The sequence below is a fragment of the Papio anubis genome, chromosome 20 (assembly GCF_008728515.1).
Source record: "Papio anubis isolate 15944 chromosome 20, Panubis1.0, whole genome shotgun sequence".
NCBI classification, from domain to species: Eukaryota; Metazoa; Chordata; class Mammalia; order Primates; family Cercopithecidae; genus Papio; species Papio anubis.
Genome location: NC_044995.1, coordinates 13928702 through 13951431, shown reverse-complemented (window position 1 = coordinate 13951431; position 22730 = coordinate 13928702). Strand labels below are relative to the sequence as shown.

Here is a 22730-nt window from a genome sequence, read left to right as displayed (position 1 = left end):
AGCCTGTCTCACCCGTGTTTCCTATGCACCCAGGTGCTAGCCCCATGCCAGCCCCAGTGGCCAGCTATGCTCTTTGTGACCTGCAAAGCTTTCTACAGCTGTTTTATGAAAAGAATAGGAATTATTGTAAATTATGGTAAAATATATATAACATAGAATTCACCATCTTAACCACTTTTTTTTTTCTTTTCTTTTCTTTTTTTTTTTTTGAGAAGCAGTCTCGCTCTGTCACCCAGGCTGGAATGCAATGGCACAGTCTCGGCTCACTGCAACCTCCACCTCCCAGGTTCAAGAGATTCGCCTGCCTCAGCCTCCCAAGTAGCTGGGATTACAGGCACGTGCCACCAGGCCCAGCTAATTTTTGTATTTTTAGTACAGACAGGGTTTCACCATGTTGGTGAAGGCCAGGCTGGTCTCAAACTCCTAACCTCAGGTGAGCCACCCGCCTTGGCCTCCCACAGTGCGGGGATTATAGGCTTGAGTCACTGCGCCGGGCCTAACCTCCTCATTTTCTAGATGAGGACACCGAAGCTTGGGGAGGAACAGGAATTGGTTCAGGCTAAGGAAGATCTGTCGATCTCTCTTGCACCAAAAAGGCAGAGCTGCCTTTCTCAAGGGGCTGTGTATTGGGGTGTTCTTGCACAGCTATAAAGAAATACCTGAGACTAGGTAATTTATAAGAAAAGAGGTTTATATACTACAAGGCTACAGTAACCAAAACAGCATGGTACTGGTACCAAAACAGAGATATAGACCAATGGAACAGAACAGAGCCCTCAGAAATACCACACATCTACAGCCATCTGATCTTTGACAAACCTGAGAGAAACAAGAAATAGGGAAAGGATTCCCTATTTAATAAATGGTGCTGGGAAAATTGGCTAGCCATCAGTAGAAAGCTGAAACTGGATCCTTTCCTTACTCCTTATACGAAAATTAATTCAAGATGGATTAGAGACTTAAATGTTAGACCTAATACCATAAAAACCCTAGAGGAAAACCTAGGTAGTACCATTCAGGACATAGGCATGGGCAAAGACTTCATGTCTAAAACACCAAAAGCAACGGCAGCAGAAGCCAAAATTCACAAATGGGATCTAATTAAACTAAAGAGCTTCTGCACAGCAAAAGAAACTACCATCAGAGTGAACAGGCAACCTACAGAATGGGAGAACATTTTTGCAATCTACTCATCTGACAAAGGGCTAATATCTAGAGCCTACAAAGAACTCAAACAAATTTACAAGAAAAAAACAAACAACCCCATCAAAAAGTGGGCAAAGGATATGAACAGACATTTCTCAAAAGAAGACATTCATACAGCCAACAGACACATGAAAAAATGCTCATCATCACTGGCCATCAGAGAAATGCAAATCAAAACCACAATGAGATACCACCTCACACCAGTTAGAATGGCGATCATTAAAAAGTCAGGAAACAACAGGTGCTGGGGAGGATGTGGAGAAATAGGAACACTTTTACACTGTTGGTGGGATTGTAAACTAGTTCAACCATTATGGAAAACAGTATGGCGATTCCTCAAGGATCTAGAACTAGATGTACCATATGACCCAGCCATCTCATTACTGGGTATATACCCAAAGGATTATAAATCATGCTGCTATAAAGACACATGCACACGTATGTTGATTGCGGCACTATTCACAATAGCAAAGACTTGGAATCAACCCAAATGTCCATCAGTGACAGACTGGATTAAGAAAATGTGGCACATATACACCATGGAATACTATGCAGCCATAAAAATGGATGAGTTTGTGTCCTTTGTAGGGACATGGATGCAGCTGGAAACCATCATTCTTAGCAAACTATCACAAGAACAGAAAACCAAACACCACATGTTCTCACTCATAGGTGGGAACTGAACAATGAGATCACTTGGACTCGGGAAGGGGAACATCACACACCGGGGCCTATCATGGGGAGGGGGGAGGGGGGAGGGGGGAGAGATTGCATTGGGAGTTATACCTGATGTAAATGACGAGTTGATGGGTGCAGCACACCAACATGGCACAAGTATACATATGTAACAAACCTGCACGTTATGCACATGTACCCTAGAACTTAAAGTATAATAATAATAAAAAGAAAAAAAAAAAAGAAAAGAGGTTTAATTGGCTCAAGGTTCTGCAGCTGTACAGGAAGCATGGTGCCAGAATCTCCTTCTGGGGAGGTCTCAGAGAGCTTTTACTGATGGCGAAAGGATGCAGGCCAGAGAAGGGGAGCAAGAGAGAGTAGGAAGGGGAGGTGCCACAAACTTCAACAACCAGATCTGGCAAGGACTCACTCACCATTGCAAGGACAGCACCAAGTCATGAAGGATCCGCCCCCATGACCCAAACACCTTCCACCAGGTTGCACCTCCAACACTGGGAATTACATTTCAACATGAGATTTGGGTGGGGGACAAATATCCAAACTATGTCACGGGGCAAGAGGAGGTCCCTGGAGCTGTTGAATCAGAAATGGGGTGAAGAATAGAGGTGGAGAGCACTTAGGCTTCCAAGGTCTCTTCTAAGTGTGAGATGGAGGGACTCTGTGACCAGGTCATCTAGAGAGTGACTCAACAAGGTGATTACTTTCCCAAGCATGAGCCCTCAAGGGTCAGACAGGGGCTGAAAACTGCCACACATTCTTCCCAGATCCTTTGACATGTGATCATTCAACGATAACAGTTCAAAGATAACAAAGGGATTGGAGCTTTACCAATCCCTTTCTTATTGTGGCATTTTCTCTATTAAAAATACTCATTGATACTGTAACTTACAGAATCAGTACCAATTCTGAAAGTATACAAAGCGTTGCCTTACTTTAAGGAAGGAGACCACTACTACTCCTGCTACTCTCCTCCCTCCACCTTGCCTAGTTCACAAGACAGGAGGAAAGTGAGAAACAAAAAGATAGAAAGAAACAGAAGTAAGGTAAATAGCCAGACAACCTTGGCACCACCGCCCGACCCCAGGAGTTAAAAAAAGTAATAATAATAACATCAACCCCTGACCTAAACTACTTGTGTTACCTGTAAATTCCAGACTATGTATGAAAAAGCACTGCAGGGCTGGGCACAGTTGGGGGGCCGAGGTGGGTGGATCATGAGGTCAGGAGATCGAGACCATCCTGGCTAACACGGTGAAACCCCATCTCTACTAAAAATACAAAAAAATTAGCCAGGCATGGTGTCAGGCGCCTGTAGTCCCAGCTACTCGGGAGGCTGAGGCAGGAGAATGGCGTGAACCTGGGAGATGGAGCTTGCAGTGAACCAAGATTGCACCACTGCACTCTAGCCTGGGTGACAGAGCGAGACTCTGTCTCAAAAAAAAAAAAAGAGAAAAATCATTGCAAAACTTTCTGTTCTGTTAGCTGTTGCATGTAGCCCCTAGTCACGTTTCCCACATTTGCTCGATTTATCACGACCCTTTCACGTGGACCCCTTAAAGTTGTAAGCCTTTTAAAAGGCCAAGCATTGGCTGGGCGCAATGGCTCACACCTGTAATCCCAGCACTTTGGGAGGCCGAGGCAGGCAGATCACAAGGTTAGGAGATCCAGACTATCCTGGCTAATATGGTGAAACCCCATCTCTACTAAAAACACAAAAAATTAGCTGGGCGAGGTGGCGGGCACTGTGGTCCCAGCTACTCGGGAGGTTGAGGCCGGAGAATGGCGTGAACTCGGGAGGCAGAGGCAGTGAGCCAAGTTTGCACCACTGCACTCCAGCCTGGGCGACAGAGCGAGATTCCATCAAAAAAAAAAGGCCAAGAATTTATTTTTCAGGGAGCTGGCTCTTAAGATGCAAGTCTGCCGATGCTCGCAGCCAAATAAACCTCTTTATTCTTTAATCCAGTGTCTGAGGAGTTTTGTCTGCAGCTCGTCCTGCTACGACTTCATGTCACATCTGGAAACCTTACATAGGCTGGGCATGGTGGCTCACGTCTGTAATCCCAGTACTTTGGAAGGCCGAGGCAGGCGTATCACCTGAGGTCAGGAGTTCACGACCAGCCTGGTCAACATGGCGAAACCCCGTCTCTACTAAAAATACAAAAATTAGCCGGGTGTGGTAGCAGGTGCCTGTAATCCCAGCTACTCAGGGGAGGCTGAGGCATGAGAATCACTTGAACCTGGGAGAGGGAGGTTGCAGTGAGCTGAGATCGCGTCACTCTACTCCAGCCTGGGGGATAGAGAGACTCTGTCTCCAAAAAAAAAAAATACAAAAATTAGCCAGGCGTGGTGACGCATGCCTGTAATCCCAGCTACCTGGGAGGCTGTGGTAGGAGAATCGCTTGAACCCGGGAGGAGGAGGTTGCAGGGAGCCGAAATTGCGCCATTGCACTCTAGCCTGGGCAAAAAGGGCAAAACTCCATCAAAAAGAAAAGAAAAAAGAGGAGGGGAGGGGAGGGGAGGGGAGGGGAGGGGAGGGGAAGGGAAGGGAAGGGAGGGGAGGGGAGAAGAAGAAGAAAAGAGAATGGAAGCTTACATACATGTGAAAGTGAACTGCCAGCCATGAGCAACAAATCCAAGTGACATGTCTTCTTCTTGGTCCTGACACAGACACGTGGGTTCGACCTGACAGCAGCCTGTGCCGTCACAGCTACTGCTCATGCATGCATTCGGGGTGCCCAAAGTGACGCTGAAGGGGGCATTCCTGGATTCAGCCCTCCAGGAGACCACGAGGAGGCCGGTGCGATAGAATCAGAGGAAGACGCCTGGGCTGCGCAGGGGCCACTGTAAGTGAGGAGTGAAGAGGCCAAGCTGACTCCCAGCAGCCAGGGCCACTAAGGTGGGTGCCGAGGCAGAGGCCAGGCTGGGAACATGAGAGGCCGTTTGGGTGAGGAGATAAGTTCCGTGAGTGAGGGCCAAGGGTCTGACCTCCTAGTGTGGCTGGAGAAGCAGAGACAACTGAGCGCAAAAAGAGAAAAGGGCTAGGCGAGGCCATCTTGCAAAGCACAGCCCACTCTGCACTGCCTGCCTGAGGCTGCAAATACAGGCGGGCTCTTCCTGTCGGTTTGCCCGCCCTCGCCTTCCGAGCATGCGCACCCTCCGAGATTGCCAGGAATTGACTTCTCTGTGGCCAATGAGGTGCCGTGTTCCTCCAGGCTCATCCAATGAATTTATCCGATGCTTTTGCGTCCACCAATGGGGTTTCGAGTGCTGTGTGGCCAGGCTGGCCCGGCCTTGGAGAGGCCTAGAAGAATGCCAAGCCCGGGGAGAAGGCATTCCGGGCCTCAACTTTGGCGTCGTGAGATTCTTGTGAGGCGTCTGCCTGGAAGCCGGCGGAAACTTTGCTTCTTTAAAGACAAAAAGAAGGCTAGGGACTCAGATTCCTGGATTCTGAGGAAAGAGAAGGCTGGGGACCCAGATCCTGGCTCTGAGGGGAATGAGGGTTGAGGGCCTGGGCTCCCGGGCCTGAGAGAGGAGGGGCCCAGAATGGCGTGTCCCGTGGGAAAAGGTGGTTGGAACCCAAACTCCTCGATTCTTACATAGGACGGGGCTGGGCTCTCAGAATCCCGGGTTCTGATGGGGCTGGGGCTGGGGACTGAGATTCTGGGTCCCTGAGAGAATGTAAGGGACCCCTGAGACTGAAGGAGAAGCGGCCTTCAGGGCCACACTCCTGATCCTGAAGTTGGAGGGCACTGGGTGGCTGGGCCTGAGAATAAAAACCATGAAAAACCGGGGCACGATAAACCTGTGAACTCGCTCCAGCTCTCAAGCCGATTAGGGACAGAACGACTTCAGAGGTCGTGGTCATATACACTATAAACCCCACTGTGAGGCCGGGCGCGGGGGCTCATGCCTGGAATCCCAGCACTTTGAGGGGCCGAGGCGGGCGGATCACCTGAAGTCAGGAGTTCAAGACCAGCCTGACCAGTATGGTGAAACCCCATCTCTACTAAAAATACAAAAAATTCACCGGGTGTGGTGGTGGGCACCTGTAATCCTGGCTACTTGGGAGGCTGAAGCTGGAGAATCGCTTGAACCCGGGAACAGAGGCAGTGAGCGGAGATTGCGCCACTGCACTCCAGCCTAGGCGACAGTGTAAGACTCCATCTCAAAAAAAAAAAAAAAAAAAAACGCAGATTAAAACACCCCACCCTGAAGTCAGTACTTGCCAGGACCTAGATTTGATCTCATGCGCTCTGACTGAAAAGTTAGTTGCTTTCTCTCCATCAAATTCACAGATCCAGACCAGCTCCTCCCAAACCTCTCCAGAAGAAGCCATGGGAACCCCTCGTATCCAGCATTTGCTGATCCTCCTGGTCCTAGGACCCTCCCTCCTGACCTGTGCGTATAAGGGACGTAGGGGAGAGCAGTGTGTCACAGAAGGTGGACTGATGATGAAAAAGGAGCCGCCTTGGCCCATGGAGAAGTGCTTACCCTCTTCTCGTTTTCTCCCCAGCGGGCCTAGAACTGTATTGTCAAAAGGGTCTGTCCATGACTGTGGAAGCGGATCCAGCCAATATGTTTAACTGGACCACAGAGGAAGTTGAGACTTGTGACAAAGGGGCACTTTGCCAGGAAACCGTACTAATGATTAAAGCAGGTGAAATGAGATGGGGCAGTTGGGCTGGGTAGGAGGGAGGTGGATTATGTCCATGTTAATGCTTGTTCCCTTCGTCCAGGCCAATCCTGAGGGCCACCATCCATTTCCCCTCCTTCCTGTCACATAACAGGGACTGAGACAGCCATTTTGGCCATGAAGGGCTGCATCCCAGACGGGGAGGAGGCCATAACAATTGTCCAGCACTCTCCACACCCCGGCCTGATTGTGATCTCCTACAGTAACTACTGCGAGGATTCCTTCTGTAATGACAAAGACAGCCTGTCTCAGTTTTGGGAGTTCAGTGAGACCACAGGTACCCTGGAAGTGGGCGAGATAGGTACTAAGAGAAACTCCATAAAGAGCGTGTGCATGGCCTCCCTTTGCATTCTGACTTGGCTTAGCCTAAGTGGCCCATACCCCAAAGTACCTCACAGTTCAAGTAATTTTATTTTTCTGAATTGTTCACTGGGATCTAAACACTGCTCAGAGCAGAGAGACACCAGTGAAGGCTGGAGTATAAACTGGGTTTTGTGTTTATTAAGCAATAAGACAGGCCGGGTGAGGTGGATTGCCTGAGGTCAGGGATTCAAGACAGCCTGGCCAACATGGTGAAACCCTGCCTCTATTAAAAATACAAAAATTAGCTTGGCCTGGTGGCACACACCTGTAATCCCAGCCACTCGGGAGGCTGAGGCAGGAGAATTGCTTGAACCCAGGAGGCAAAGGTTGCAGTGGGCCAATAGTGTGCCACTGCACTTCAGCCTGGGAGAGAGAGCAAGACTCCATCTAAAAAAAGAAAAAAGCAATAAGCATCGGTGTAGGTTTCTGAGCAGGGTGGTTTTATCAGTCTAACAAGTATTGGTTTCCCATTGCTGCATGAGAACAGCTCAGTTCCCCAATTAACAAGGCCTATAGTAACTTGGCCCTGCCTGTCTTTTCAGCTTCATTTCCCTCTCTTCCCTCTCTCATTTACTGTGTGTTTCTGGGGCTAATACTCAAAATGCTTAACAATGTAGATGGCACTGGCCAATCAAAATGGATGTTGGTGGCCGGGCGCGGTGGCTCAAGCCTGTAATCCAGCACTTTGGGAGGCCGAGACGGGCGGATCACGAGGTCAGGAGTTCGAGACCATCCTGGCTAACACGGTGAAACCCCGTCTCTACTAAAAAAAAAAAAAAAAAAAAAAATCAGCTCAAAGAAATAGCTGGGCCTACAAGCTGAGTATCAGCCCTGCAACTTCTCACAATTCCCTGAATCCACCCAGATGGCTCACACCACCTGACCTTTGCCCTTGCTGTCCCTTACTACCCCTCCCCACCCCATTTTCACATAGCTAACCCCTGTTCATCCTCCATGTCAACTCAGGTATCAGCTCTTTGAAAATATTTACCAAATTCTTTTAGGTAGTTGGATATTCCTCTATTCCTTTGTCATTATACCTTGAACACAGCAGCTACTGAGTTGATTACTCACATGTCTTTCTCCTAGACAGAGATGCTAGATGACAGGAACTATGTCCTTTTTATCTCTGTATCTTCACACCTCCGCAGAGGTTGGAAGTCAGATTGATGGAGATTTCACAGCAGAGAGCACCAGCTGGAGAAGGATGGGGAGGCTGCAGTAATGGGCCTTGATTAGAGTGGCATCTGCAGGAAAATCTTGGGGAAGACAAGGCAGCAAGGAGCAAGACCTCTGGAGGCAGGACCTGCCCTTAACTGTCTCTCTCGTTTCCCTCCAGCTTCCACCATGTCAACAACCCTCCATTGCCCAACCTGTGTGGCTTTGGGGACCTGTTTCAATGCTCCTTCTCTTCTCTGTCCCAATGGTACAACTCGATGCTATCAAGGAAAACTTGAGATCACTGGAGGTAAACTGAAATGAACATCTGATAGTTTCAGAGGCTGGAAGACCATTTGAGTGGATCCCAAGAGATTCTGACACTAAGCTCTCCAGGGATGAGGGGGGACTGGATTCTCCTCTGATGTCCTAAAACATCTCTGTCTCTCCCCATCCTTCTTTGTTCCATAGGTGGCATTGAGTCGTCTGTGGAGGTCAAAGGCTGTACAGCCACGATTGGCTGCAGGCTGATGTCTGGAATCTTAGCAGTAGGACCCATGTTTGTGAGGGAAGTGTGCCCACGTCAGCTTCTCACTCAACCTCGAAAGACTGAAAATGGGGCCACCTGTCTTCCCATTCCTGTTTGGGGGGTTACAGCTACTGTTGCCATTGCTGCTGCCATCAATTATTCACTTTTCCTAAAAAGGCAGTTCTGGGCCTGGGTCTGAGGACATCTTTTTTGACTGGGAGCCTTCTTACCATTGAGCTTCAACAAGTTGAGGAATAGGTGGGAATTTGAGGGAGAACAGAGAGATACTATGAATGTATTTGACATTTTTAATACAATTTCTGCTGTAATTTTTGTATGCAGTAGGCGTTACTAATAAACATTTCTGCTGTGATTTGTGTATGTTTCAACACTAGAAGTGGAATTTTAGTGCTGAAAGAGCCTTTAAAATTCATCTTCTCCAAACCACACATTCTCCAGATAGAGAACCTGAGATCTGGAAAACTTCAGTGAGTTTCTTACATTTAGCTATGGCCAGAGCCAAGGCAAGAAGTTAGGTATTTTGACATAAAGTCTGATTTTCCTTTCACTCTAATATGCTAACTCCTCTTGCTAGCTGGAGCAGTAACTAGCTTTAGCCTTCTCCAGAGCACTCCCAGCCCAATCTTAAGGCTGCTGTTTTGGGGTCCTAAAATTTCCCTAGGAGGTATGGCCAAATGAGAAAAATCGGACTCCAAATTCTCCAATTATGGGCCTTCAGTAGTGGCTTATACCTGTAATCCCAGCACTTTGAGAGGCAGAGGAAGGAGGATTGCATGAGCCCAGGGGTTTGAGACCAGCCTGGGCAACCTAGTGAGACCACATCTCTACAAAAAAATATAATCCAAAAATTGGCCTGGCATGGTGGCGCTTGCCTGTAGTCCCAGCTACTTGGGAGGTTGAAGTGGGATGATCACTTATGTCCACCAAAAGAGTCAAACTCTGTAAAATATTTGAAAAGATTTATTCTGAACCAAATGTGAGTGACCATGGTGTGTGACACAGCGCTCAGGAGACCCTGAAAACATGCCTAAGGTGGTCAGGGCACAGCCTAGTTTTATACCTTTTAGGAAGACATGAGGCAATCAAATACATGTAAGATGTACATTGTTTCAGTCCAGAAAGGCAGGACAACTCCAAGTGGAGGAAACTTCCAGGTTACAGGTAGATTCAAAAATTTTCTGATTGTCAATAGGTTAAAAGAGTTATTATCTAAAGACCTGGAATCAATAGAAAGGAATGTCCGGGTTAGAATGATAAGGGATCGTGGAAACCAAAGTTTTATCACACAAATGAAGCCACCAAGTCGCAGGCTTCAGAGAGAATACATTGTAAATGTTTATCAGACTTAAGGTCTATGTTGACGTTCATGCTGGTCAGCGTTTCCCAAAATCCAAAAGGGAGGAGGGTATAATGAGGCATGGCCAACTCTCCCTTACCACAGCATGGCCTGAACCAGTTTTTCAGGTTAACTTTGGAAAGCTCTGGCTGAGAGGAGGGGTCCATTCAGATGGTTGGGGGGCGGGAGTGGTTTATCATTTTATTTTTTGTCTGCACTTGAGCTCAGGAGGTTGAGGCTACAGTGAGCCATGATCATGTGTCTGCACTTCAGACTGGATGACAGAGTGAGATCCTGTATCAAAACAAAGGACAAATTCTCTCATTACAGTGGGCCCCATTTCTCTGTGTCCTGTCTATCCCTTGCCTGCTCTCCATCATTCCTTCCCTTCCCTGGGGCTGACTTAATGACTCTTCAGTGGACTTGGGAGGAGGGAAGGACTCATTATGGTATGATGAATGGGGACCTGTGACCACTTTGGGGGGCAGAGATTTTTGGAGAATGCTCATGCTTATTATTACTCAAAAATATATAAACTCTATCTTATCTTATTGTAAAAAACCCAAATGATATCAGAGGTGTATAGAGCAAAGTAAAAGGTGGGGAGGGTAAAGGGGAGACAGATATTTTCTTCTTAAAAAAAAAAAAAAAGCTTTACTAAGATTTACCTGACACACAGTAAACGGCACCGGAGGTGGGAGAAGAGACTTTTATTACAAACCCTTGTTCCCCTCCCAAAAGACTGGGGAGTTTGGCCATAGTATATATATATTCCAACCAAGTTCTTTCTAGAAAGTTCTCTGGTTCTACCCACTGAGAAAGGAAAAAAAAAAAAAAAATCTTGCGACACCAAACTCACTATGCTAAAGGGAAAGTCAGGCTTGGGAATGGAGTCACACCAAACTGCCTATTTTGTTCCTAAATATATAGATGCAAAGACAGCAGGCTACATACCTCCCCAGCAGGCCTTGCTAACAATTTGGCCACAAGGAAATTCCTTGTAGGCCCCAAGATCTTTACCCTAAAACATTTCTGTTGAGTTTCACCCTGACAATCTTCACAGGTACTGAACAAGACAGCACCAGAAGTCCTCCCTCTGCTCACCTGAGACAAACGCCTATTTCAGTCTTTCCTCCACCAGATGTTTAGTTTATTTTATTTAAAAATGCAAATCTGGCCAGGCGCAGTGGCTACCCCTGAAATCCCAACACTTTGGGAGGCCAAGGTGGGCAGATCACGAGGTCAGGAGTTTGAGGCCAGCCTGGCCAACATGGTAAAACCCCATCTCTACTAAAAATACAAAAATTAGCCAGGTGTGGTGGCAGATGCCTGTAATCCCAGCTATTCAGGAGGCTGAGGTGGAGAATCACTTGAACCCGGAAGGAGAAGATTGCAGTGAGCCGAGATCAGGCCATTGCACTCCAGCCTGGGTGACATGAGCAAAACTCCGTCTCAAAAAAAAAAAAAAAGCAAATTCACAGAGGGCAAGATGATTGCATAGTTGACTATTCCTCTACCCTCTCCTGTCACATGTAAAATGTGGATTCAGTGAAAGCTGATCAAAGCCTCAAAAGAATGTAACCACTTTCCCTTTTTATTCACTCTCCTCCTTTTTTTCTTTCCTCTTTCCCCTATTGCCCACTCCTTTACCCACTTTAAATATTGAAGTCCCCAGGCTGGGTGTGGTGGCTCACACCCATAATCACAGCACTTTGGGAGGCCAAGGCAGGTGGATCACCTGAGGTCAGGAGTTCAAGACCAGCCTGGCCAACATGGTGAAACCCTGTCTCTACTAAAAATATAAAAAATCTGCTAGGCGTGGTGGCGGACGCCTGTAATCCCAGCTACTCAGTAGGCTGAGGCAGGAGAACTGCTTGAACCCGGGAAGCAGAGGTTGCAGTGAGCCGAGATCATGCCACTGCACTCCAGCCTGGGCAACAAAAGTGAAACTTTGTCTCAAAAAAAAAAAAAAAAAAAAAAATTGAAGTCCCCAAACCCTCTTTGGAAAAAGCACAGATCACAGATGTTCCTGTGGTTTTGTTTTGCTTTTTCCTGGACTTGTCCTAAACCTTAGCAAAAGAAACTAAAATAATTAAGACTCACCTCAATCATTTGCTTTGATTTATACCACTCTTTTGCAGTTTAAGCACTACTGTAGCTAATTTCTTATCTTTGTCCTTAGGTAGCCCGTCCCCATCATGTCAGTTTGCTACATCTCCCTAAAGAGGAAGAAGAAGCACACGAAAATCAAATTTTAACTGAGGGCCAGGTGCAGTGGCCCACACCTATAGTCCCAGCCCTCTGGGAGGCCAAAGTGAGTGGATTACTTGAGCTCAGGAGTTTGAGACCAGCCTGGGCAACATAGTGAAACCCTGTCTCTACAAAAAATACAAAAATTAACTGGGCGTGGTAGCATGTGCCTGTATATAGTCACAGCTATTTGGGAGGCTGAGACAAGAGGATGGCTTGACCCAGAGAGGTGGACAGTTTGCTGAAGTCACGCCACTACACTCCTCCTCCCCAGATGATAGAGCATGACCCTGTCTCAAAAAGAGAGAGAGAGAAAGAAAGGAAGAAAAGAAAAGAGAGAAAGAGAGAGAGAAAAAAAGAGAAAGAGAGAAAGAGAGAGAGAGGGAGAGGGAGAGGGAGAGGGAGAGGAGAGGAGGAGAGAGAGGAGGAGAGGAGAGGAGAGGAGAGGAGGAGGAGAGGAGAGGAGAGGAGGAGAGGAGAGGAGAGGGAAGGAAGAAGAAAGAAAAGGAAAGAGTGACAATGCCAAATTCTGGAGAGGAATGGAGAAGCTAGATCTCTCATATATTGCTGTAAGAATGTGAAATGGTACACCCACTCTGGAAAATAGTTTGGCCATTTATTTAAAAACTAAACACACACTTACCATCTACCCAGCAGTCATACTGCTGAGTGTTTATCCACGAGAAATGGAAACTTAAGTCCACACAAAATCATGTACGTGCTTGTTCTTAACAGCTTTATTTGTAATTCGCCCAAAATGAGAACAACCAAAATGTCTTACAGTAGGTGAATGTTAAACTCCAAAATAGAAAGAAACAAACTATTTCTACACACAGAAACTTGGATGGATCTCAATGGCATTATGCTGAGTGGAAAAAAGTCCATCTCGAAGGTCATATATGTACTATATGAATCCGTGTATATAATATTCTTGAAATGGCAAAATTATAGCAATAGAGATGTATTTTATTTAACTGAATGGTGTATCCAAAATATTACCATTAAACATGTAATCAATACAAAATTTTAATGAGATATCTTATATTCTTTTTTATACTAAGACTTCAAAATGTGGTGCGTATTTCACAATCATGATACATCTTAATTTGGACTTGTTACATTTCAAGCATTCAGTATCCACATGTGGCTACTATATGATATAGTGGCTACTATATTGTACAGCACAGATCTAAGTGATATAAAATGTGTCTTCAAATGGGTGGCTCATTTTTTTATTGTGATGTTTATTTTATTATTGAGTTTTGAGTATGTTTCATATATTACAAATGCAAATTTCTTATTAGGTATATCATTTGAAAATATTTTCTTCTACTCTGCCTTGTCCTTTCCTTCTGTTAGTCTCTTTCACAGACCATGGGCTTTTTGGGATTTTTTGTTTGTTTGTTTTTGTTTTTGTTTTTTGAGACAGAGTCTAACTCTGTCGCCCAGGCTGAAGTGCGGTGGCACGATCTCGGCTCACTGCAACCCCTACCTCTCAGGTTCAAGCAATTCTCCTCCCTCCACCTCCCGGGTAGCTGGGACTACAGGTGCACGCTACCATACCCAGCTAATTTTTTGTATTTTAGTAGAGATGGGGTTTCACTGTGTTGTCCAGGCTGGTCTTGAACTCTCGAGCTCAGCAATCTGCCTGCCTTGGCCTCCCAAAATGCTGGGATTATAGGCGTGAGCCACCGCACCCGGCAGAGCATGGGTTTTTAATTTAACAAAGTCCAATTTATCAACTTTATGAAGTATGCTTTTAGTATTATATCTAAAAAAAATTTGGACCAGGCATGGTGGCTCATGCCTGTAATCCCAGCACTTTGGGAGGCTGGAGGCAGGCGGATCACTTGAGGTCAGGAATTCGAAACCATCCTGGCCAACCTGGCCAACATGGTGAAATCCTGTCTCTACTAAAAATACAAAAATTAGCCTGCTGTGGTGGCAGGCGCCTGTAATCCTGGCTACTTGGGAGGCTGAGGCACGAGAATCACTTGAACCCATGAGGTGGAGGTTGCAGTGAGCCAAGATCACACCACTGCACTCCAGCCCAGGCAACATAGTGTAACCCTATTCCCCACACCAAAAAAACACAAAAACAAAAAAACCGCCCATACTATTGCTTCATGATGTCTTAAAATCAGGTAGCATTAGTTTTCCAACTTTCTTTTTGTTTAGCCAAGTTTTTTATTGTTTTTTGTTTGTTTGTTGTTGTCACTGCTTTTCTAAGTCGTTCGCATTTCCAAGTGAATTTTAGAATCATCTTGTCAATTACTACAAATATTCTGCAAGGATTTTGATTGGGATTGTTTGAGAATTGACATCTTAATGTTAGCAAAACAGGAGCATAGGAGAGCCAGGGTGACACCTTTTTTTTTTTTTTTTTTTTTTTGAGATGGAGTCTCGCTCACTCAGTCTCAGTCGCCCAGGCTGGAGTGCAGTGGCACGATCCTGCAAGCTCCGCCTCCCGGGTTCACGCCATTCTCCTGCCTCAGCCTCCCGAGTAGCTGGGACTACAGGCACCCGCCACCATGTCTGGCTAATTTTTTGTATTTTTGATAGAGACAGGGTTTCACCATGTTAGCCAGGATGGTCTCAATCTCCTGACCTCGTGATCCACCCGCCTAGGCTTCCCAAAATGCTGGGATTACAGGTGTGAGCCACCACGCCTGGCCTACACCATTTTAAAATCAACTCCATCATAAAACTAGCCAGGTACGCTCCTTGCCAATCACAACCCATGGTCATAAGATGTTTACAGCTAAAGAAGCAGTTTATTAATGCCTGCAAGGACAAACTCCTGTGACAGAAGAATGTCCAGATGTCCCAATATCACATAACAATATACACTTTCAAGATAGAGTCATGCTTTGATGTACTTACATACCAAAAACCCAAGAAAAACTTTTGTTTATTTATTTTATTTTATTTTATTTTACTTTTGGAGATGGGGTCTCGCTCTGTCACCCAGGCTGGAGTGCAGTGGCATGATCTCAGTTCAGCGCAACTTCCGCCTCCCTGGCTCAAGCAATCCTCCCATCTCCCACCCCCACCCGCCAGCAGCTGGGACTACAGGCAAGAGCCATCAAACCTCACAAATTTTTATATTTTTTGTAGAGACAGGACCGCACTCTGTTGCCCAGGCTGGTCTCAAACTCCTGGGCTCAAGCGATCCTCCCACTTTGGCCTCCCAAAGTGCTAGAATTATAGGCATGAGCCACCGCACCTGGCAGATAATTTTCCTTAAATCAGCAAAATAATAAATTTTGTCATGCTGTCAGCCCACCCACACATAGACATAACTTAATTTAGCTTTTATATAGATAAGACCCCTATATAAGAAGAGTCTTTTTAAAAAGGACACTGCGGGCCGGGCGCGGTGGCTCACGTCTGTAATCCCAGCACTTTGGGAGGCCGAGGCGGGCGGATCACGAGGTCAGGAGATCGAGACCATCCTGGCTAACATGGTGAAAGCCCCGTCTCTACTAAAAATACAAAAAATTAACCGGGTGCAGTGGCGGGCACCTGTAGTCCCAGCTACACGGGAGGCTGAGGCAGGAGAATGGTGTGAACCCGGGAGGTGGAGCTTGCAGTGAGCGGAGATTGGGCCACTGCACTCCAGCCTGGGCAACAGAGTGAGACTCTATCTCAAAAAAAAAATAGGACAGTGTGGCTGGGTGGGGTGGCTCACACCTGTAATCCCAGCACTCTGGGAGGCTGAGGGGGGTAGGCCACCAGAGGTCGGGAGTTCAAGACCAGCCTGACCAACATGGAGAAACCCGGTCTCTACTAAAAATACAAAATTAGCTGGGCATGATGGCGCATGCCTGTAATCCCAGCTACTCGAGAGGCTAAGGCAGGAGAATCACTTGACCCTGGGAGGCAGAGGTTGCGGTAAGTGAAGATCGTGCCATTGCACTCTATCCTGGGCAACAGGAGTGGAAACTCCTGCTTCTTTCTTTAAAAAAGTGCAGGCCGGGCCGTGGCTCAAGCCTGTAATCCCAGCACTTTGGGGAGGCCGAGACGGCGGATCATGAGGTCAGGAGATCGGTGACTATCCTGGCTAACACGGGTGAAACCCCCATCTCTACTAAAAATACAAAAACTAGCCGGGCGAAGTGGCGGGCTGTGGTCCCAGTATCTCGGGAGGCTGAGGTGAGAATGGCGAAACCCGAGGCGGAGCTTGCAGTGAGCTGGAGATCCGCCACTGCACTCCAGCCTGGGCGACAGAGCCAGACTCAGTCTCAAAAAAAAAAAAAAAAAAAAAAGTGCATTCTTTCTCTTGCTTTCTGAGGCCACCCTACCCTGTAACTGATGAGCTTTCAATAAACTCTCTCTTTCCACTGTACTCTGTGACTCACCTCGAATTCTTTCTTGCATGAGATCCAAAAATTCTCTCTTGGAGTCTGGATCAAGACCCCTTTTTCCAGTAACATTAATAATACTGTGTCTTCTTCAACAACAGCGCTGAAATAAATGAAAAGATATACGGTATGAATGGGGAAGAAGACACAGTATTATTTCACAGTGTGAAATTTCTTTCAGCGTTGTTGTGTAGTTTCCAGCATACAGATGTTGGCAGGGATATAGAAAAAGTAGAATGCATATATTATGGGTGGGCACCTGCATGAGATCCCAAAAACAGGAGTGACAGGAGCAGAGGAAATGAGGAAGAGCCTCTTAGGAGATGTGGTCAGAAGTAACCAGGAAAACAGATCTCGGAGAGCTCACAGGCAACTGCACTGACTCTGGCTTTTACACCAGGTGAATTTGGAAGTTCTTAGAGAGTTTAGGTCAGGCGAGGTGTGGTGGCTCACGCCTGTAATCCCAGCACTCTGGGAGGCCAAAGTGGGAGGATAGCTTGTGTCCAAGAGTTTGAGACCAGCCTAGGCAACATAGCAAGATCCCCATTTCTACAAAAAATTTTTAAAAATTAGCCGGGCATGGTGGCATGCTCCTGTGGTCTCAGCTACTGAGGAGGCTGAGGCAGGAGGACCGCTCGAGCCTGGGAGGTTGAGGCTGCAGTAAGCTTTGATCACACCACTGCACTCTGCCTGGGTGACAGAGTGAGACCCTGTTTAAAAAATAAAGACAGACAGAGAGATTAAGGGGGAGAGAGAGAGAGAGAGAGAAAGGAAGGAAGGGAGGAAGGAAGGAAGGAAAGAAGGAAGGAAGGGAGGAAGGGAAGGAGGGGCAGTGGGGAGGGAGGGAGGGGAAAAGAAAGAGAAGAGAAGAGAAAAGGAAAAGAAAAGAAAAGAAAAAAGAAAAAGTTAGTTTATGTCAGGGCATGATATGATGTTTTGACTTCTCTTGTCCAAGGATCCCTCTAGCTGCTGTTGAAAATAGGCTGAAGGAAGACAAAATTGGCAGTGGGAGACCCACTAAATTGCTGTTTGCTACATTTTTAAAAGCTGAATAGTTTAGATCAGTAGTTGAGATCAACAAGACTTGTTTTCTGGTCACAACCCTGCTGACTAAAACAGAATCTAGTCCAGACAGGATAATGTGAAGAAAGTGGACAAAACCAGCAGGTGACAGCAAAAGCGATCCTAGCTGCCCTCAATGCTCATTAGCGCGAGACACTCCCACCAGCACCATGACAGTTTATAAACGCCATGGCAATGACCCAGAAGTTACCACGCATTTCCATGGCAATGATCTGGAAGTTGCTGCCCTTTTCCTGGAAACTTCTTAAATAACTCACTCCTTAATTTGCATTAATCCACTCCCTAATTTGCATATAATTGAAGTGGCTATAAGAGAGTATAAATGTAGTTGCCAAGGGTTCACAGGTTGCCAACTCTGGGCACACTGCCAATGAGTTATCCCTGCTCAGCAAGGAGCAGTACCATTCAATAGAAGATTATTGCCTAATACCCAGGGCTTGCCCTTGAATTCTTTTCTGGTCAAAGCTAAGAACGCTCCCAGCCTAAGCGTCAGTTTGGGGGCCTGCCATCCTGCATCAGTTTTGTTGTTGTTGTTGTTGTTTGTTTTTGTTTTGTTTTGTTTTGAGACAGGGTCTTGCTCTGTCACCCAGGCTGAAGTGCAGTGGCACAAACACAGCTCACTGTAGCCTCTACTTCCTGGGCTCAAGCAATCCTCCCATCTCAGGCTCCCTGGGTAGCTGGGCCTCCAGGCACACACCACCAGATCTGGCTAATTTTTTTTTTTTTAATTTTGTAGAAACAGAGTGTCACCATGTTACTCAGGCTGTGCTCAAACTCCTGGGCTTAAGCGATCCTCCCACCTTAGCCTCCCAAATTTCTGGGATTACAGGCGTGAGCCACTGCACTCAGCCTGTATCAGTTCTAACTACCAAATTGAAAGGAACTTCGAGGAGGAAAGAGCATGTTAAATGCCTATGAGGCTGGAACTAGCAAAATCCAGATTGTGGAAACTGCAAGACAATGACCTAACTTTGTCAAAACACAAATTTGAGAGAAGAAGGAAAAAAAGTAAGGGAAGCTATAGTTTACGAGGGACTTAAAAACACAAAATCAAATGCTATTTGTAGACTTCGCTTGGATCCTGGCTTGAATAATCAGATATAAAATAATACTTTTATGATACAGCTAAAAAATGCATTCATTGATTATTTAATGAGGTAGGTATCTTACATTTTATTAGATACAAGAACTGAGATCATGTATTTCAACATGACTTACCTGTTTGTTTGACTTTCAAAAAAGTCTTGCCTGGAAGGATAAGACTATAAAACATTAAAGAACTCATTGTTTGCTTCAGGAAAATAAGAAAATAAAACAATTGTCTAGGCAAACAATTTGCTCCCCTGGGCAAATAGCTCTCCTCTCAACACATGGTTCACCTGGGCAAAAATCTCACTTATTAGGCAATAGTTTGCTTCTCAAGACTTGTCTCAAGACCTCCATTCTGTTGTGTTCACCAGTTCTAAACTATTGTCTCATAGTATTTCGTTTCATTTCATTTCATTTCATTTTGAGATGGAGACTCGCTCCATCGCCCAGGCTGGAGTGCAGTGGCTTGATCTCGGCTCACTGCAACCTCCACCTCCCAGGTTCTTTCCTAACCTCAGGTGACCCGCCTGCCTCAGCCTCCCAAAGTGCTGGGATTACAGGCATGAGCCACCACACCTAGCCCTTTGCCCAATTTTACTCAGTTCCTTCCTTTAAAGAATTACATCAAATACCCTTACATCATTTTCCCCTTCGTGACACTGTTGAGACACCACCGAACTTTGTTCTCCCTTGCTGCAACTGGCCTCATAAACTCTACTTTGCGTGATCAGTGGGTTTCTCTGGTGGTCTTTGCAAGAAAGTCAACCATTAATATGATGATTTTGTGACATGCTTATTTCATTTTATTTTTTTATTTTCTTGCAACTTTATCTTCACAGAATGTGGCATATTTATTTTTTAAAAGGGGGAGGCTCAGCTGGATGCAGTGGCTCATGTCTATAATCCCAGCACTTCGGGAGGCCTAGGCGGGTGGATCACTTGAGGTCAGGAGTTCAACAGCTGCCTGGCCAATATGGCGAAACCCCATCTCCACTAAAAATACAAAAATTAGCCAGGCGTGGTGACGCGTGCCTGAAATCCCAGCTACTCAGGAAGCTGAGGCAGTAGAATTGCTTGAATCCGGGAGGCAGAGGTTGCAGTGAGCTGAGATCGCACCATTGCACTCCAGCCTGGGGAACAGAGCAAGACTCCATCTCAAAAAAAAAAAAAGAAAGGTCGGGGAAGGCTCATCTTTTTAAAACTATATATATATATATATTATATATATACTGTAATATATATATACACACACAGAGAATGGCTGGGCATTGTGGCTCACATCTGTAATCCCAGCATTTTGGGGGGCCAAGGCAGGCAAATCACTTGAGGTCAGGAGTTCGAGACCAGCCTTACCAACATGGTGAAACCCCATCTCTACTAAAAATACAAAAATTAGCCAGGTGTGGTGACGCGTGCCTGAAATCCCAGCTACTCAGGAAGCTAAGGCAGTAGAATTGCTTGAATCCGGGAGGCAGAGGTTGCAGTGAACTGAGATCTCAACATTGCACTCCAGCTTGGGCAACAGAGTGAGATTCCGTCTCAAAAAAAAAAAAAAAAAAAAGAATATATGCATATATATATATATACACACACACACAGAAGGATTTACAAATAAAATGAAATAATGTCCAAGATTTACTTCAATACAATATGGAATAGAGAGTAGGGAGAGGCATAGATGAAATGAAAATGGTCATCATTTCGAGGCAATCATTATGGAAGCTGGTTGACAGCTACATGGGGTTCACTATAAGACTTTTGTCTGGCCGGACGTGGTGGCTCATGCCTGTAATCCCAGCACTTTGCGAGGCAGAGGTGGGTGGATCACCTGAGGTCAGGAGTTCGAGACAAGTCTGACCTACATGGTGAAACCCCGTCTCTAATTCTAAAAATACAAAAAAATTAACCAGGCCTGATGGCAGGCGCCTGTAATCCCAGCTACTCCAGAGGCTGAGGCAGGAGACTCACTTGGGCCTGGGAGGCAGAGGTTGCAGTGAGTCAAGATCGTGCCACTACACTCCAGCCTGGGCAATGAGAGTGAAACTCCTTCTCAACAACAACAAAAAAAGATTTTTGTGTACTTAGATATATTTCTGAAACAGTTCATAATAAGAATTTTATGTGTGCTACTCAGACCACAACATTGGAGTTATTCTTGATCTCCCTATCCTATCCCATATCCAATCCTTTAGCATATCCTGTTGAGTCTGCCTTCAAAATACCTCTAGAATCTGACCATGTCTCATAACCTCCACTGCTTCTTCTCCAGTCCAAGCTGCCACCGTTTCCCATCTGGATTATTGCAACAGCCAAGAGTCTCTATGCTTCAACCTTCCCCTTCCCACAATCCCATTCTGTTCTCGACATAGCAGCCACAGTGATTCTTTTTTAAAGTAAGCCTAAACCCTCTGTCTTAGCCAGGCATGGTGGTGCACACTTGTAGTCCCAGCTAGAAGTCCCTGCCTCAGGTGGCTGAGGCAGAATAATCGCCTGAACCCAGGAGTTCAAAACTGCACTGAGCTACGATTGCACACTCCAGCCTGGGCAACACAGCAAGACCCTGTCTCAAAAACAAAATAACAAAGAAATGAAGAAATGAAAAATAAAATAAACTCTCTCTCTATCAAAACCCTACAATGACTCTCCACCTCACTGAGAGTAAGAACCAAAGCCCATGGGTGGGCGCGGTGGCTCACTCCTGTAATCCCAGCACTTTGGGAGGCTGAGGCGTGAGGATCACTTGAGATCAGGAGTTTGAGACCAGCCTGGGCAACATGGAGAAACCCCGTCTCTACTAAAAATACAAAAAAAAAAAAAAAATTAGCCAGGCATTGTGGCAGGCGCCTGTAATCCCAACTACTTGGGAGGCTGAGGCAGGAGAATCGCTTGAACACAGGAGGCAGAGGTTGCAGTGAGCTGAGATCATGCCACTGCACTCCAGCCTGGGTGACAGGGCGAGACTCCATCTCAAAACAAAATAAATAAATAAAAAATAAATAAAAATTCATTAAATAAAAATAAAAGTTATCCTAAGGGAAGAGAGATGGGGCCCTGATACAGCAGTGCACAGCCGCAGACACACTCATCAGCCAGCAGGTCTCTGTGAAAGATGTACCTTACAGCAGAATTCTGTGAAGGGTGCCTGTGCGGCAGTGCCCCCCAGTGGACAATGACCTTTAGACAAAGGCATTACTTATAAATGATCTAGTGTACTAGAAGACTGGAAAAGACGTTCAATTTCCATCCCTGGAAATCTAAGAAATGCGAACTAAGACAACAGTACGTTGCCTGGTAACTTTATAAACAAGATAAGGAAATAGAAACTTTGTCCAAAACAAACTTTAAATGCAGTGTTTCATTTTCTGGGCATGTCTCAAGACAAATGACTTTTTTTTTTTTTTTTTTCTTTCAGAGTCTCACTCTGTCACCCAGGCTGGAGTGCAGAGGCACGATCTTGGCTCGCTGCAACTTCTGTCTCCAAGTGATTATCCTGCCTCAGCCTCCTGTGTAGCTGGGATTATAGGCAAAATGACTTTCTTTAGAAGACCAAAATTGGCCGGGCAGGGTGACTCACACCTGTAATCCCAGGACTTTGGAAGGCCAAGGCAGGTGGATCACCTGAGCTCAGGAGTTTGAGACCAGCCTAGGCAACATGGCAAAAATCCCATCTCTACTAAAAAAACAAAACTTAGCTTTGCGTAGTGGCAGGCACCCATAATCCCAGCTACTCAGGAGGCTGAGGCATGAGAATTGCTTGAGTTCAGGAGGCAGAGGTTGGAGTGAGTCGAGATCACACCACTGCACTCCAGCCTGGGCGACAGAATGAGACCTTGTCTCAAAAAACAAAACAAACAAACAAACAAAAACTACATCATGGAATGAAAATGGAAAAAATGTTTCACGGTACCTACTAAGGCTAGACATATGTATATCGTATGGCCC

The 22730-nt window shown here is 46.0% G+C and overlaps 1 protein-coding gene across 1 annotated transcript; it reads left to right on the top strand.

Moving 5' to 3' along the window:
• Nucleotides 1-5217: 5217 nt before the first annotated feature.
• On the top strand, nt 5218-9034 carry TEX101 (testis expressed 101). Its single transcript, XM_009199561.4, is given in 7 exon segments — nt 5218-5354; nt 6198-6300; nt 6416-6559; nt 6690-6872; nt 8298-8426; nt 8588-8763; nt 8765-9034. Coding segments are annotated over 6 exon segments (750 nt in total). The 5' UTR covers nt 5218-5354; nt 6198-6236; the 3' UTR covers nt 8819-9034.
• The last annotated feature ends 13696 nt before the right edge of the window (nt 9035-22730 follow it).